The sequence below is a fragment of the Ischnura elegans genome, chromosome 6, assembly GCF_921293095.1.
Source record: "Ischnura elegans chromosome 6, ioIscEleg1.1, whole genome shotgun sequence".
NCBI classification, from domain to species: domain Eukaryota; kingdom Metazoa; phylum Arthropoda; class Insecta; order Odonata; family Coenagrionidae; genus Ischnura; species Ischnura elegans.
In genome coordinates this window covers 42,571,408-42,589,203 of record NC_060251.1, presented here as the reverse complement: position 1 = coordinate 42,589,203, position 17,796 = coordinate 42,571,408, and the positions used below count along the sequence as shown (strand labels likewise).

The window sequence follows — 17,796 nt, the reverse complement described above, 5'->3', positions numbered from 1 at the left end:
ATTAATGCTAAGCTCATTAGCAACTTAATAGCTAGTATGGGAATGACTTGAAGAAGTCCTTCCTCATCCATCATGTTATATTCAAACTTAGTACCTTTCCCACTATTAAAATGCAATCCAATCGTATGCATGGCCATGTGAAAAAGCCATGAATTTTTCCTCCAATTTTTTCAAATGATATCTCACCTGGAATGGTGTTCAGTGGTGTTCATAACATGTGGACTCAGCTGGCATACCTGGCTTTGAAACTGTTTGAAATCATGGTCGTCATTGTTACATATCGGGTGTTGTTGTTGTAAAGGAAAAATTTCCAAAAAAAATAATAAAATAAGAAAGTAAACAGCAAAAAATTGCTGTTGGCTTCTACCTAAATTTCGAAATGCTATTTAAACACAAGATGTTATAGAAATTTAATCAATGGCACCTCAATCGATGCATCAAGAAATGATAGTAGTTCATTTCTACAATAAGTTCATTTCAATTATCAGTTTTATCCACTCAAATTATTTAACAATAATTCACGTTGTACTCTTTACATAAAAATTAGAGATGTGCGAATAGTATCCGCGAATACTCGAATACTAGAAAGTATTCGATATTCGAGGTCTCGAATAGTTATGCGAAAAGTACCGCCTCGAATACTTTGAATTTCGCGTCATACACTTGTCGCACGCACGTCATTGGTAGTTGACTCGGAAAAATGTAGAGGACTGTAGTCATTTAGTGCTCGCAGCACCGTTTTACGCAAGTTGACGAATTACATCAAATTCGTGGATTTGAGCGGTGAAAAGAGTTCGACGAGGGGAACCGAAAATGGTCAGGTGAAAAAATCCGAAAATCCCCGATTCCCCCCACCAGGAGAACCTCAGTGCCGTGGGATAGCAACCTTAGGACATTTCCCACGATCCGCTATCCCCCTCCATTCAGCACTCGCCTCACCCACTCTGACGCTTTCCTCTTCTCCAAAATCAAACAAAAGGTCCCAGCTCGCGCAGGTGATACTTACATTAGTGCATTTCCCAAGATCCGGTATCCCCCTCCATTCAGCACTATTCCCCCCTCTGAGGCTTTCCTCTTCTTCAAAATAAAAAAAAGGTCACAGCTCGCACAGGGATCATATTACGAAGACCTTAGCTTCGAAAAAATACCAAGTTACACGAGAACAATAGAAAAGTGTTTCGGGCCCTCCCTTTTCTACCCCACTGACCTTTTTTTTCCTACCAGTTTCGAAGTTCCCCATATCTGTGGAGGTCAATCACTGCATGAGTCATCTATTAGCACAAAAGGTGTCGAAGAATGACTTTCATCAATTGATGTTACACCTTTATTGGATTGAAATATTAGTAATGTGCGCGTAATTTAAAAAATAATAAGACCAAACACGACGTATTTCTGAGTTTATTTAAGCATTTTACGCAAAGAAATAAAGGTCACAATACGACGGAGACTTAGCATTCTGGCGAAACTCGATATCCTTGCAACTGAGCTCCTCGGAAGCTGATGCCGTATTTTTTTTTCGAAAACATACATCAAGTTACAATTTATGAGTTATGCTATAAATCTCTATTGTCACAGTCGAAGGGATATTTTCTCAGTATATTTGGTTTCTCCACGCTAGTAATTCGAATTCATCTGCTTATCTCGTGAGAACTTCCAAAGATGGACTGAAAATAATTGAAGAAATCCGGTGGAGAAGCGAGTGTATTTTGCAAAACGCCTCGGATTGTCCACCAGCACTTGACAGTAGGAGTGAGGGTAAAGCGAGCTACCTGTTGAAAATAAGAAGTTGGATGAAGCCGAGTATCAGATCGGCGTGCCGCAGAAATGGAGTTTGGTAGATAAGAATATATATATCAGATAGAAATCATATCAGACAGAAATCCATCGTAGCAGTGTAAAAGCCGAGATGGCATGCAATCATTTTTTCGCGAGGTGGTGTGTCCCCTTAGAATATTTGAAAGAGATGTTAGTTGAATCAACTATAAGCCCAAATTGTTTCCATAAAATTAAAATATTCCATTAATCAGCTAAATTCCGATTTGAATCCTTTAAAGGAAATCTTAATTACTCGCTAAAATCCTGGGTTTCCTGCTGCATAGGCAACCTAGTCAAACATTCCCGCATTTATCGTTTTTTTCGTCCCCCCCTGAAAAACGATAGATCGAGGTTCCACTGCATACCTTTTTATTTATACATTCATCAAGGGAAATGGAAACTTAGTAAGAAATAAGAAGCTTAAAGAAATAATATGCTTTGTGCAATTCTAGTATTCGAGGTATTCGAATATTCGAGCAATGATTTAATATTCGAATTCGAGTTTGAGAAATCTGCTATTCGACCCAGCTCTAATAAAAATGAATTTCTAATTATGTACTGCTTTTGTGAAAGTTTCTCTATCTTAATGGTGTCAAATAACAATTTTTTTTTGGTACTTTGTGAAAATCTGCACAGGATTCGATAACATCCGCATTATCGACACTCGACTGAATATGTATATGTTTCTTATTGTGATTCTTTGAGTTTTTCCTCACCATGCAGTACAAGCTTGAATTTCAAAGGCCCATAGCAAGTGTTCCCAATGTAATATGATGCCAATTGCATGTCAGCAATGCATTTTTGCATTATTGAGATACCATGGGTCTTCACAGCTCTGCATTGCTGTGAAAAATGAATTGCTAAATATGTTAGCACCCAAAATCTTCACCATTGTATCCCATTTCGTGAAACCTCTTTGTCTCTTTTAAATTTTTTGTCGTTTGGTCTAATCTATCCTTTGTTTGGTCTTCAAATTTATGCATACTCGATGCATAATTTTTGTCATGAAATTATATAGTTCTCTCTGTTTTCTTCAAGGCTGCATCCAGAATATGACCAGGCTATGAACAACCTAGCTAATCTTCTGAAGGATAATGGAGGCCTGATGGAAGCAGAAGTATTACTTAGGAAGGCTGTTTCATTAAGGTTTGCTCCATTTTGTAGCACACATTTATTCAAAATGCATTATATGGCATATTAATAGAATTATTATCATTTTATTTGAATTTTTGTAGACCTACATTTGTTCAATTATTAACATCTCCTGACGGGCAGGACTTCTGATGTGATTGTTATAATATGTGTCAAATATTTTTAACCTGTTTTAAAATTTTATATGTGTATTTGTTCTCATTATGTAAGTTTTATTGTGAATGTCATGACATTATGAACTAATATATCTCAAATTGAGCATTAATGACTTTTCATTTAAATTTATTTTATTACATATTATTATAAAATTAAAATAATTTAATTCAAAAACCTGAAAACTTTGAAAGTGAATTCTATGAAGTACCCAAAGTCTGGTATCACTCATTCATTTTCACTCAGGTTCAAATAGTTCTAGATGCTGAACTGTTGTGGAATTTTAAGTAGTGTTTTCAATGAATGTTTGTTTTCTCTATCACTTCCATTATGTTGAGTCTTCTATGGAATCGATCTCATCTTCTTTTATTTTAGCATTTATGCTCTTGGTTTTTTATTTTGAGCCTCAAGTAGAACAATTTCCTACCTTATTTCAGGCATGACTTTGCTGCTGGTTGGATGAATTTGGGGGTAGTTTTGGCTGCCCAAAAGAGATATGAAGAAGCAGAGCAAAGCTACCTCACAGCCCTGACTCACAGACGAAGCTATGCTGATTGCTATTACAACCTAGGAAATCTTGTATGTCACATTTTTATCTGCTCTTAACTAATTACAAATATAAATACTTAACTAATTACAACTATACACCAGATTTTCTTCTTCACAATTGATTATACATTGTTATTTTACCTCACATTTTTTTTTAATACTGAAGATATATTTATACCTAAGTCTGTACACTTAACTGACTAAAATGTTGCTTCATTCCATAGATTTTCAAGAAATGATTTGTGGAATACACACTGTAAAGGCCTTTTTACATGGTATATCAATGAGTTAATGTCTAAACGTATGAATGCATGAATGAACATGAAAATGCACGTTTTACCACCGAAATGTGCAAATATATGTACAAAAAATAGAATCTGTTCTAATTTGGTTCATGCATTCGTACATATTCTGTTCCAGTCCACAAAAATCGTTCATGAAAAACAGACACAATCTGTAGTGCAAACAGGCCTTAATAACTGAGATTAGGGGAAAGCTTATGGGCCCAAATTTACATCTGGGGAATTTTACATCATCAGCAGCAGCAAACGATCTGAAGATTAGTTTGATGCACCTCTCCATTCAAATCTCCTATTAGCTAATACATATTTTGAAACTGATATAATTCTTCTGTTTCATATCCATCTTATCGGATCTATAAATGGCCTTCTTTTTCTGTTCTTTCCTTCCTCTGTCCATCAAAATTTTCCTTGTGATACCATCAAGTGTCATGATGTAGCAGATTAAGTTGTCTAGTTGTTTTCTCAAGATTATCAGCAGACCTTCCTTTTTTCGTGTCTGCTTAGGATTTCCACAGTAGCAGCAACCTTTGATAAAAGGACTGAGGCCATTTTAGAATTTTTTCGTTTACCTTGTGAATTTGTGACAGTAAAATCAAAGCTTTGAACCATATTGGTTCAAATTGGTCAACATGGACTGTAGGCAGAGTTGAAAATGATACTGCTTTGAGTAATTATATTCGTAAAATATGCTCAAAATCTGAATCCGAGGATAATTTTTTTGTAGTCATAAATAAGTGAGTAATTACCTCCTCCCTCTTCCTCTGCGTAGCTTAGTCCTCAGTATTTACCTTTTCTAAATTTCCTCTTCAGTATGTGGATCAAAATCGGTACAAAGAAGCTTATTCTGCATGGCAGAATGCTACATCCCTGAAGCCTTTGCATGCAGGAGCTTGGAGCAACATGGTTGGAATGCTGGATAGCATTGGTAAGTTGGTTAACATTTTCGTTTTCCAAATGAGGAAGCTTCTACTTCAGTTTTTCAGTATGAAATGAAGGAGACATGATAATTGGCACATGTGCCAATAATGGGGATTTGCCTGACCATAATTAAATACCTGACTCATAAGAAACATTCGTGAAATTTCCCCCTTTATGTTCAAATTTGGTATAATTAATGTGTATCATGACAAATAAACAAATTTCCCTCACTGAACAATGTGTTGCCATCATGGGACTTAAGAAGCTAATTACATATTTTGTCTCTTTTAGATTTATCTGGGCAATTCCATGCGTGACGGAATTACCTTTGGACAGAATTGTGCAATAGGATATTTCGATAAAATTGTAAAATAATAAAATATTGAAACACTTCTCACTGTGCATAGTTAAAATTCTTTTATGAAGATGATGATCATGTAAAGAAACGAAATTAATCATCAAATATCTTCTAGATTTGTGTAAAGTATGCCTGTGACAGAATTACTCCCACGTCAACCTGCTAGGTGCAATGACTTCAAACATCTTCAAACTCTGTGAATCTAAGATGAATTTTAAAACTTTCAATATGGCTATGAACAATGTTTGAGTCATTGCTTATGATCGCACAGTTTGTCAAAACTAGAAATTATTAATATTTATATAACAGTCAAAAGCAAAGATGTGACGGAATTACCGTGACGGAATTACCTTGACGGAATTACTGTGACGGAATTACCATGACGAAATAACCAATTATTTAGACTTGTTTCAAACTCAAAATATAAGACCATTTAGCTTCTAACAACTCTGAATTAACACTAAAAAATTATGAAAAGCTAAAACAAAAAATGTAGTTTCTGCATAATCAAATAACAAGTAATGACATAAAGCAATAGTTAAAGGTGAAAAATATTTTTATTCTTTTGCACTAATTTTTATTTTACTGTCCATTCACTGCATTATGAAAAACGTAACTAGTGCGCTTTCCAACCATGTGAAGTTTAGGCTGATGATCAAGGTGAACGACATCCATTTTGTCAATCCAGCATCTGTCTTCTCCCTCCGGAAATATGTACACCATCCCCTTGCCGTCATTTCGGCGTAGGTTCAGTACCTCGTAACAATCGGTATCTTTATTTGATACTGAAGCTATTTGTGCTACATGCATAAGTTTTTTCTTCTTGCCACTATAGCTTGCCAATATTAAATTTCCAACTGCCAAGGTCTTCATGGAAGCGATACTACACCTATTATACTTTTTGATGGATATCTGAAGGCTCAAATGAAATGTCGTGTAGTTTATTGCTTCGGTATAAGGTTTGAGTAAGACATTAGGCCTGTCTACTACTACAACATTATGGGTATTTCTGGTACCCAATATGCTAGATGACATACTTTCCCATCGTTCCTGATTTTCTTTTCTATTGGCCTGTAGTTCATTACTTGAAATATACTTGATTTTAATTTTCTCATTTTTTGCACAACAGTATTCAAACAAAGTCTTGGCTGATGTAATCTTGGCTTCTCCCGATAATATGGCAAGTCTTGCTTGTCTTTTAATTTCACCTCCAATTCCATTCACTGCACCTTTACCATGACTGCTAGCAAAGAAATTCCACTCCAGTTCTTGTAGAGAAAACAATTCATGTAAAAAAGCAATGTTTTTGAATAAGTGCCTCTGCCTGAATTGGCTTGCTGCCCCGTCAGAAAAGAATTTTGCTTTATTGATGTTCGGATGCATGGTGCGTAGTTCTTGAAGTAATGATCTCAAAAACCCATCTACTGCATATTTGTCATGTCATCTGAAACGATTACAAACGACTGACAAGCATACTGGGTCCACATACAAGCCGTGAAGAGAGTGAGTAACTTGCTGGTGGTTCTAATGAGCCGCTTGAATTTCATTTTGGTTGATAATGGTAAAGGTTTCTGCAAAATCAACTTGAATGACTGCAGTCTCCTTGTCGCAATTTAACTTCGCATCCTTGAAGGCTGAACTTTGCTTTCTTTTGATGAATGTATGTCTTTTGAAAAAAATCAGTTGACTTTCGAGAACATTCAAACAATCTTCAATTGTACCCTCATGGATATTTTTTTCATATCTGATTCCTCTTTTCTCCCATTGTTCCCGCCTGATTTCAGTCTGGGGATTTTCAAACAAATCACAGAAGTTTCTTAACTTGACTGCACATCCTTCACATTCCCTTACCATGCAGGATTCTACTTCTTGGTCACATGAAATAGCGTCTGAATTCAGTGGGTATAATGAGTTGTGCGTCTCCTGACTTTGACAGGGCCTTCAACAAATATCATAGATTTTCATGATACTTGCGAGTGCAAGTCGTGTGAGGTACATCCGTCAAACATTTTGTGAAGGTAGGACGCAAGCTACAGAACTTCTAAATTCCACATTTGAGATCCGGATGTTGTCTTGAATAATAGTATGCTTCTTTCAATGTCATAAGTATATACCGTTTCTGATGCTTTATTTTGCTGCCATCTGGCTGCCTTGAAATTACAAACTCTTTTTGTCCTGGACACATCCAACTGATTGAATCTTGCAAATAGAAGTTCTGAATTATGTTTACAATATCACCATGAGTTACCTTTTGGGTCTTAGGTGGAGAGGGTTCATAATATTGTAAGTTAAGATATTGAAAAACTCTCTTAACTTTACGCGGACTCTTAGGGAGACATTTTTTAATACAGCTTACAGCTTTTCCTAGACTTTGCCTACTTTTGTATGGAGATGTTAAAATGGAAGAGGTTTGGGCATCATAACTTGGTTGGGTTGTAGACATTCTATTTGAGTCTCCTGGTTTCTCTGATGCACTGTCTCTCAGTTTTTGTTTGAAGCAGCATTGAGCTAATCTGTTTTTTTCTTTCTGGTCTTACATTTGCCTCTTATTCATCTGCTGTTTTATAATACTTTTCCTCTCTCTATCCTTTTTTTCATTTCATCGTGTAATCCTGCTTCTTTTCTTCTCTTTCTACTATCACGCTGTCTTTCTGCAGGTGTTTTAGCCATATTTATATATTACACTTCTACCTGGAAATAATTAAGTGGATATGATAAAGATTCTATGGGCAGTTTCTAGAGGTTAATGTCCAATTCTTGGATTCAATAAGGAAATTTAAACATTGATTCTTATTGTAGGGCCTACTCATGCACAGTTACGTTATATGCGTTGCCCATTTAAGCTATATTTTCACATGGTAGAGATTAGGAGACTATATTCAACCGCACTTTAAATATTTTTAACAGTTCACTTACAAAAAAGATATCCCTTTACCTAACATAACCTAATGATAAAGTTAAATATATAACATGAAATATCAGCTCAGAGCTTGGAGATTAGGTAATTTATTCAACACAGCTATCTAAAAATGATGCTTATAAAAAACAGACATCACCTAATTTTAGGTAATTCTGTCACAGTAATTCCGTCACATCGCAGTAATTCCGTCACGCTGCCATATGGCCTAGAATAAGTAGTTTTTAGAGAAACTAAAATTAAAACCTTAGAGGGTGTCAGAACCTACCTTTGCAGGAGGAAAATCATCCCTCTTTGATGTAAAATAGTGATAGAATAAAAACAATTTCGAGTTTTTGTGACAGAATTACTATTTAGGCATCTGCACATACATACATATTTTAAAGTCTTTATACATTGCATAATAAAGGTATTGTTTGTTTTAAAACGTTGCCAAAGCTATGCAACATAAAACAAAAAGCTCAATAAAAAACAGCTTCCCTTCTTTGTTGATATATATATCTCTTTAAACTATGATAAAATAGTTCATTACCAATCCTTGGCGGCCATCTTGAATTCAACAATCAACAAATGAATAACTAAGTTATTTGAACAAATTAAATACCGATTTCGTAAAATTCAATCATTTAACTGTTGATATATCCAAATAAAATATTTCCCACCCAAATTTTAATTTGAGAGAAAAAGTTGACATTTTCATGGAAATGCCCACCTGCATATCTTTTTTACAGATCTATGATTCACTGAATACAGTTATTCTAACTGCATCATGAAAGTGTTTCATAGTACAGGAAAAACCACTTATCGTGCACCCCTGTAAACTGTGGATCAGGATATGCTGTGGGTTTCATCATGACCAAAAAATATAGTTAAAAATCGATTTTTTGAGCAATCAATTTTTAATGGAAAGTAAAAGTTCAGCTTTTCAACAAAAAGCAAAATTTGAACAGAAAGAATGATTATTCAGAAAAATCAAAGGTTTATTTAAATGCAGTTTGTACAAAAACATGTTGATTATACATTCCAAATACATATATACATATGAGATGTAGAAAGAATCCCAAAAAATTCAATGTTGAAAGCATACTTAAATTATTACTATTTGTAAAAATTTACATATGCACCCATTAAAGTTTAATGATCGCTGCTTGGAACCACTCGGCTCCATCAAACTTTATTGGAAAGATCAATTGATTACAATGTTTTATTGATGATAGAGGATGTGTTTCCCAATGTTACCAGTTAATGTTGATGAAAATCTTTCACTTCAATTGCATTATCATAGGCTGATAGTGACTGTGGAGATCAAACAAAATGGTTTAGAGCGATCGAAGCTGAAAAATCGCGTTTTGATTGAAACTCAAACATCGCGGAACAATCTTGATTTAGGTATTTGAAACTCGATTTTCAATTTTAATCAAAATCGATTTTTCTATCGCTATTACCATTATAATTTTGATTTCTACTGTTTGGTTACTTTTTGGCAAAATATATCCTGACTGTGCTGATAAGTATCTATCATCAGCACAACTTCAAAAGAATTGAAATGGTTGGCAATGTAATCTTTTTCCTCATATCCCCAAAAATTATTCCATCCTCTATTCTCATTTTAAGTGAAATGTTACTGAGAAAATTCAGTCATTCAGTATCGTAACGGTGCTACTTCATGCAGGCAGGCCACTATGTTAACTCTTAACCTGTGACGTTCGGTCTGAGAGACCTCTGCATTTTTTAAATTATGAATATTTTCAAATTGGCTGTTTTTAAATATCTAAAATCATCGTTAGCTTCAAATTTTTGTATAATGAAGATATTATACTATTAAAATTAAATGTTTTTTTATTTAATTCTGTAAATTTACAAATTAATTCGATTAGCGGTCAGAGAGACATCATGTCACGCCCGCAGAATGCATCAAGAAAAGGAATAAACGAGATAAATTCAATTGTTTCCTAATGGTTAGCCATCTACCTTTGACATTTAAGATCTTATTTTGAATAGTGGCGAGTTATTGACACTTAAAAACAATAATAATAACTCAAGTGTTTTTCATATCAATTTTTGGATCCTGTTTTAAATTACTTTTTTTACCGAAAAATTGATTCCTGTTGGTAACGGGTGAAATATAAAGTTTGGGATAGTTTAGAAGATAAAGAAACACAAACTTAAGCAATAAAAATGCTGTTGCAACATTTCATGATTTATTGTGGTATATCAGTGGTATGAGGTATTGTGGTATATAAGTAGAAATATCGCAATGTGTCATTTCAACAATATTACGAACTTCCACCACATCGTGCCTAACATTATACAAGATATTCACAATGACATGATTGACAATTTCAAACACATACTTTGATGCGAAAATAAGGTAACGGGGGCAGTGTTACCACAATACCTTTAACCATTAAATATAATTTTTAAATAGTATTTTGAAAATAATTTTTTCTTGTGGTGTAGTTTTAAAGATTTTTTCTTTACTTTCCAAGAAGTTTCCCATATTGATATGGCTGTGGTCTCCATTCCCTGAAACCTGTGCTATTACCAGATTTCTGTGTATATTCATGTCTACTTATGAGGTCACGATTTAATGTGTTTACATGTGCTTGATATTGCAGATTTCATGATATATTTTATCCCTTTTCAACTGCAGGTAAGGTGGCACAAGCAGAAGAGTTAGCGAAGCAAGCATTAGTGCATTTGCCTGAGGAGCCAGCCCTTCACTTTCATTTGGGGAATTCCTATGGGAAAAGAGGAAGGTATTCCCAAGCAGAGCAACATTTTTTGAAGGCCATAAGTATCAGACCAAGACATGCTCCATATCATTCGAACCTTGGTAAGCCATTTTCAGTACAATTGCTATAGTTTTACTGTCAGATACTAAGGAAGTTTTCGAAAACACCAATTATCAAGTCAATTTGAATTTGAGACATTTGACAATGAGAGAAAAAAATTCTCATGGCAATTATGAGCTACAACCAATAAGGGGACATCTAGCGATTAATGACTTTGGTACAATGGGTTCTTGGAAGTTCGATGTTCATTTTTGAAGGTGAACGCTAGATAAATCCTCCGTTTGAGGTAGTAAACTGTTTTAGAAGATTGTTGTTTTTTGTCATCAAGTGAACTTGAAATCAAGTCAACTTGATCTTTGGCACTTTTGAATGTGACCTAAAATCCAACTAAATTTGATAGAGCACAAACTATCGACCACAGCCTACCAACTGACCTCACAGCTCAAAGCCATAAATTATACTTAAGTCTGACAAATATTTCTCGGGTTTTCAGCCAGGTTAATGCTTTTATACGACTTGTCTCCCATCCTCAAGGCTGTGTTACTTTATGGAAGTCCAATTTTACACTGAGCTGGATCGACCATTTACCGAGGACAACAATGCGGCTCAGGTGTCGTCTGATTGGCTGTAGGTCTTTTGAAATTCTTCACGTTCAACCCTTATGGTTTTCATACAGCTGATTACAGGTCTCCATGATGAAAACCGGTGAACTAATGAATGTATCCACATCTAAGATGAAAGCCGGTGTCTCGATTTAAATTTTTGGGATTGAGGCGGATCTCTATTGCTTCCTTAATTATACAGTCCCAGTAATGTTGTGCGAGGCAAAGGGTTTTTGTATTCTCCCATTTAATAGCATGGTCTTCAATAATGCTGTTCCGCCACGGCTGACTTTTCTGGTTTCACTAATCTGAAAAATCTTCGGTGTTCTTTTAGCCTCGTCTCAATCCTTCGGCCTCTCTCCCCCACATATATTTTACCACATTCACAAGGTATTCCATAAACCCCCAGTGTCTTCAGGCCAATCGGATCTTTCACCCTCACCAAGTGGTGCCTTAATTTAGGTGGTGGCAGATGGATAGTTTTGATGTTATACCGTCTTATAGCGTTTGGTTCTTATATTAATACTCCCAAACTATGGATTCAGTATGGATTGTTTTTGTTTAGTGAGGAAGCTAATGAATGTATCCACATTTTCTTATAACTTTTTAGTGGCTTTTTAGGTTCATTATAACAAAAAAGCCATCCGATCCTAAATGTAACAGCAAAAATTGTTTTTTTTTTTTGATACTTTATGCTGTAATGGACATACCTTTGAGTTTTCAGCAATGGGAATCGTTATTGTAAATGCCTACAATGTTTTGTGTTGTTTGTAGATTGCAGTATGTTTTTGTCACCATTGGTTACTGTGATAAAAATTAAACATTGCTTGAATGTCAGCAAAAATTACAATTTCCTAAGGATTAACACATAATTTTGTCAACTTATAGCCCACCAAAATCCATTAAACTTTGTAAGTACATGAAGCAATGTATTTGATGTTTGAAAACATAATCTTTTTAAATTAGTCGCATCGATCCTCGTGGGAAAATATAAATGGCCGTCATTTCGTACTTTTACAGACGTTTTGTTTTTATTTTAATACTCCCGAACTATGGATGTGATGTGAATGGTTGTTGCTTATTAAGGAAGCTAATGAATGCATCAACATTTTCTAATAACGTTTTAAGTGACTTATTAGGTTCACTGTTGCAAAAATACAGTCCAATCCGAAGTATGTCAGCAAAAATTACTTTTTTCCATTCTTTGTGCTGTCCTTGACATACCTTTGAGGTAACAACAATGGAAATGTTATTATATATGCAGAACACTGTATATGACGTTAGAAAATGTAAAAATGTTTAAACTGGTTGAATTGATCCTCATGCAAAAAAGTAAAAACCGCAAAGGCACGTATTACCTGCATGAAATATTATTGCAGACATTTCTCAATTCCTCGTAGTTGGGTAATGTAAGATACTGTATAGTGCAAACACTTTATGCCTCTTCAGATTATTTTATGAAAATCTAATTGTTTTGTTCTTAAAATAATGCATATTTCATGCACGTATTACCTGCATGAAATATTATTGCATGATGCGCCTAAAACAACCGCCAAAAACCGTTAGGCTTACTTCCGGTATGTAAAGACAGGCATTATATTGGCTGTACTTTAGTTAAAATAGGTAAAGAATGAGTACGATTTGCTGTGTTTTTTTTCCAGATTCCCTAGGTAATCCTGTAGACTCTTAATGCAATGGGAATTTTAAATCCGATGCAGACGTTCTCTGTAATGTTGACGTTCTATACTGGGTCTGTGAATATGAAGAAAACAGTGTTCCATTTTGTTTATAGTTGAATTGAATTAAAGATTCAAAATTAGAATTATCAACTAATTTCATAATTTTAATTTATCTTTTAGATTTATATATAATTATAAGGTAATAAGACTATAAGTACAGAAGTGCTTTACTTTTAACGCTAAAATTCCGTTAAAAAATTGCTTGGGAACAGAACAAAACGAAGAATTCATTTCAAAGTATAAAAACATTGAAGTATGCAATGAAATATATCACTGAAAAAACTAATGACACCATGGCAATAGGTGGTGGGCAGGACTTTGTAACGGATTCCTGTGGTGAGGATGGTCATAAATGAGTGGGACAGTCGGGCTTAATTGCTGAGGAGTTGCCCTAAGGGCTCACTAAGCTGGGTCTCAGGCTGGGCCTGAATGCATCAGACAATTGCTACCTCAGCGGTCACTTTGCTTCCCTCGCGTCAGCCAAAGCCAACGTCTGGTCGTCTGCATTGAGATCTCCACGACAACTATACCCGACGTCAGGTGTTATGCCTATGAAAATACCCGTTGGCTCCACCCGACGTCGACGATTTGCAAAATTTCTATTCACAAGGAGTAGGTATTTAATGGAACAAGTGAATAAGATATAGAGAAATCATGGCATTGAACCTGATACTTAGTAAAAGTATAAGGAAAACAAATGTGAAAGGAATATTAATTTTTAAATTTCTTTCATATTTACAATCATACAGAAGACTAGCTTATGACAACAGTGTCAAAATTCACCTCGTATGGGCAACCATTCCTTAGAAAATATTGTTTCATAAAAAATAAAATAACGATTGTTGTAATTTTGGGGGATGTATTAAACTTACTATTTTTTTCCAACAGAGCCGTACTCCATAATGTATGTAAATTTGGTAAAGTTAGCTATGTGCACTTAACTTTGGCCAATGTTGAAGTTGAGGTTTACTTAGAAAGGCTTAAAAAACCAGTACTTTTTTTACTTTATTCACAGATTATATTTAACTAGTTCGGTAATTTTTTTTTGAGGTTTACTTAGAAAGGCTTAAAAAACCAGTACTTTTTTACTTTATTCACAGATTATATTTAACAAGTTCAGTAATTTTTCAAACATATCAATCAATGCGCAGTACAACATGATACCATATCATGAAAATAGGTTGAAGTGAATGGTTTTTATAAGCGTTCAAACTTGAGTGTATATGTTTTTTGTGCGGACAGTAGTTAGGTAGCATAAATGGTGCATGCAGGGCCGGATTTTGATGAAAAGAGGCCATTGGCTATTCCAATTATGATGCCCTTTCACTTCCCATTTTGAAGTTTGTAAATTACATGAAAGATAATAAAATACATTATTACTCTGATATATGTCAATATGTTAAATGAAACATGTTGTAATAGGTACTTACCAATATTTTCCATAGCAATCAGTGAACCTATGAATTATACTTTGGTACAATTTAGTATGTGCAATCGAACAGAACCAATAAGCCAAATGTATTGATCTTAACCAATACATTTTTTAGTCATTGCCACATTACTAGTGGCAGAAGTATAAATTCTCCTTGTTCTCAGTTCAATGCTGTTGTGTTCACTGTTTTTATAAAAGTGTAATTTTAATTTTGCTAACAATTTAAATGTAGGCCTCTCTTTATTTTAAGGCCCTATGCTGAAGCCTAGTTAGCCTAAAAGAAACTCCTGCCCTGAGTGCATGGTGTGTTACAACATGTCTACATCATTGGTTAAATCTTTTTCATTATTTCTAGGTGTGCTTTACCACCATTGGAAGAAATATGTGAAGGCTGAAACTAGCTACTTGAGGGCTATTGAGCTTGATCCATCATTGAGTAGTGCTCACGAAAATCTTCGTTTGCTTCATCGGAAAACAAAGCAAAGAACTAGTGGGTGAAGTGTTGTGAAATAAATGTTATCCAATCTAGCATTTATCACAGCGAAGGATTTGAGGAGAGCCTCTTATCTTGAAAACTTCATGTGGTTAAAAAATGGTTCTGTCAAGATGTGCGGTCCCGAATGATTGAAAAGCAATTGGTATTATGCATTCCTAATATGTGGTTGTTTAATGTCTATACAATTGAAACTTAATTGTGTAGGTATCTGCTTAAAATTTTAATGCAGTTTGATATTGACGCTAAATTGAATTGTGCATTTTAGTGGGTTAGTATTTTTCTGTGATATTAGTTTTGAAGGGGAGTCTAAGTTCATTTAGATACTATGTAGATACATTTCATCTGTCTTTGTGTACAAGTTATTAAATCCTAAGCTGCCAGATAACTTAAGGATAATGTTGTATTTTTCCCAATTATACTTGTAGCGTAGGCTACTGAAGAGGTTGCATATCTCCCACCCAACCAGTTGTATTCTGTTTTGATTTCCTGATTTTACTTGCCGTAAACTTAGGCCATCCTCTGTAAATTTTCAGGGTCTTAAGACTTTACCCTTATGTAGATATAGGAACATTTACCAGTGTCTCAAATATGAAAAAAAAACTCTGCACTATTTCCCTACTCTTGAGTTCTCCATTAGACTCAACTTCCAACTAGTTTACTTCTCTTATCAGTTAATGTCATTGCTGATTGTGATAGAGATTGAAAAATAAAGAGGCCCTTGTTATTCTGCATTTGAATCCATTTCCCACTTGGAAAGGTATTCATTTAGAAAAATCAACACCATTTTGCAGATAAGTTGATGATGTCACAAAATTATTCCTTTTGGGTCACCTCTTATCAGCTACTCATCGGACTTTTTGTAGGCGTGTACCTAGCTCTTTTCATGATTTTTTACTCTCGTGAATGATTCCTTCCTTCAATGAGTAAATGAACCAGAACTCCAATGACATCACCAACTCATGACCCTCTGATTGAGCAGGAATCGTAGATGTGGCCAGTCCAATGGGAGTGATTACATACAATTTCATAGAAGTTTTCTGGCAGTGGGAGGATTTATATTAGGATCTAAATGGTATGAAATATAAGGGATATAGTTGTGATTAGAATGAAAATAAATTTCTTTTGCGTGAAGGTGATGCTTGGGTTACATGAATCATCATGTTACGTTGCTGTGACCCATTTGATTTCGCTCTTCAATCTTTACATTCCAACCAATGCATTTTTATTGACATGCAATTCCTAGATTTTGGAATTAACTGCTAATTTTGATACTAAATCTTTATTATGCCATGAAACCTCCGTTCTTTCATTGATGATATGAGGAGGAGCAGTATTATGCCACAAGTGATTAAATATATTACATTTAAAGGATTGTTGTAACCCTGAGTCAAGAATTAATCTGAAGACAAGGAAGAAGGTTGTACTTAATATGTATAGCATTTACTGACAGGAGTATTTTGCATGAAATGGCTCGTTGAATGCAGAATCCTGTTTGAGTGAAGTATTCTTTTATGGTGAGGGCCTATTGGTACCTCGGATGTGATGTATTCCTTCTTCTTAATGTTTTCTGTTAGTTCTTATGATTCAGATTTAGCTTGTTTTTGTGCTTTTTATAATGGTGGTTAAATATTTGATATTAATTTTTGGTGGTTGTTGGGAGGACTTTTTGTGTAATTAACAGATGTTAAATGACTGTAAATCTTCCGTAGTTCTGGGAGAATAATTCACTGTCTCAATTGATCTCTGTATAAAATGCTGGGTTGTGGAAGGTGACATTCATAATGAAATAATTTTTGAAGGAGGTTTGGATCTGGGAAATTTTTATATTAGTTGTAATATTATGAAAGCTGTTGCTCTTTGACGTGAAGATTTTAGTTGGCACACTCAAGATGTATTTGTTCAAGATCTGCAATATTAGTATTCAGGGCACTAATTTTATCCAAAAAAATCTTTTACTCCTTGGGATAATTGAGTTGAGTTGTTGATTAGCTTAAGGGAAAATGTAGAGACAAGAAGATCAAAATGCTGATTTAAGTTGAAAGGAATTATGTCTCTGAAACTGGATTCTTGATTGACAAGGCAATTGAAATTTAGAAATGTAGGTCCTCAAGCCAAATAAAATAAGTATTAATAACCCCAAAACTGTTTTTTGGACGGCTAAGCATCCAGCATCAGAATGGATAATGTTCTTTCACTCTTACTCAGCCCTGAGACATGCAGCTCCCCAATGATGGTTGCCTAGTCAACTGGAAAATTAATTTTTGTGATATTAATTCCTATTTTAATTGGCTTAAGGACATGCTCTTTTAAATTTCATTTCAGCAAATTAGCAGCTCCACCCAATTTCATTCTACTCGGCAATTTTGTAAAAAATATTTTTACACAATTCGCTTTCCTCTGGTATGTTTTTCTTTTATGTTGGCAAAGAACTGAACTAGTAAATATAGGTACTGTCCAAAATGGCCTTTTGTGCTTCTATACCTTGTTGTTGGTACTGTTATGAATGTTAAAGGAATTGCCTGTGGAATGACGTTTAAAATAAACTGCAGATTGGTCAGTCTGAGTTAA

The 17,796-nt window shown here is 34.7% G+C and overlaps 1 protein-coding gene across 2 annotated transcripts in view; it reads left to right on the top strand.

Moving 5' to 3' along the window:
- The window catches only part of LOC124160581 (protein O-mannosyl-transferase TMTC4-like), a 33,282-nt gene extending 15,486 nt beyond the window's left edge, over window positions 1–17,796 (top strand). For both annotated transcript variants that reach the window (XM_046536465.1, XM_046536464.1), the window contains 5 exons: window positions 2,854–2,961; window positions 3,558–3,699; window positions 4,782–4,896; window positions 10,818–11,000; window positions 15,088–17,796. In XM_046536465.1, the coding sequence (XP_046392421.1) occupies window positions 2,854–2,961; window positions 3,558–3,699; window positions 4,782–4,896; window positions 10,818–11,000; window positions 15,088–15,230 (691 nt within the window). In that variant the 3' untranslated portion in view covers window positions 15,231–17,796. The remainder of the gene's footprint in view (window positions 1–2,853; window positions 2,962–3,557; window positions 3,700–4,781; window positions 4,897–10,817; window positions 11,001–15,087) is intronic.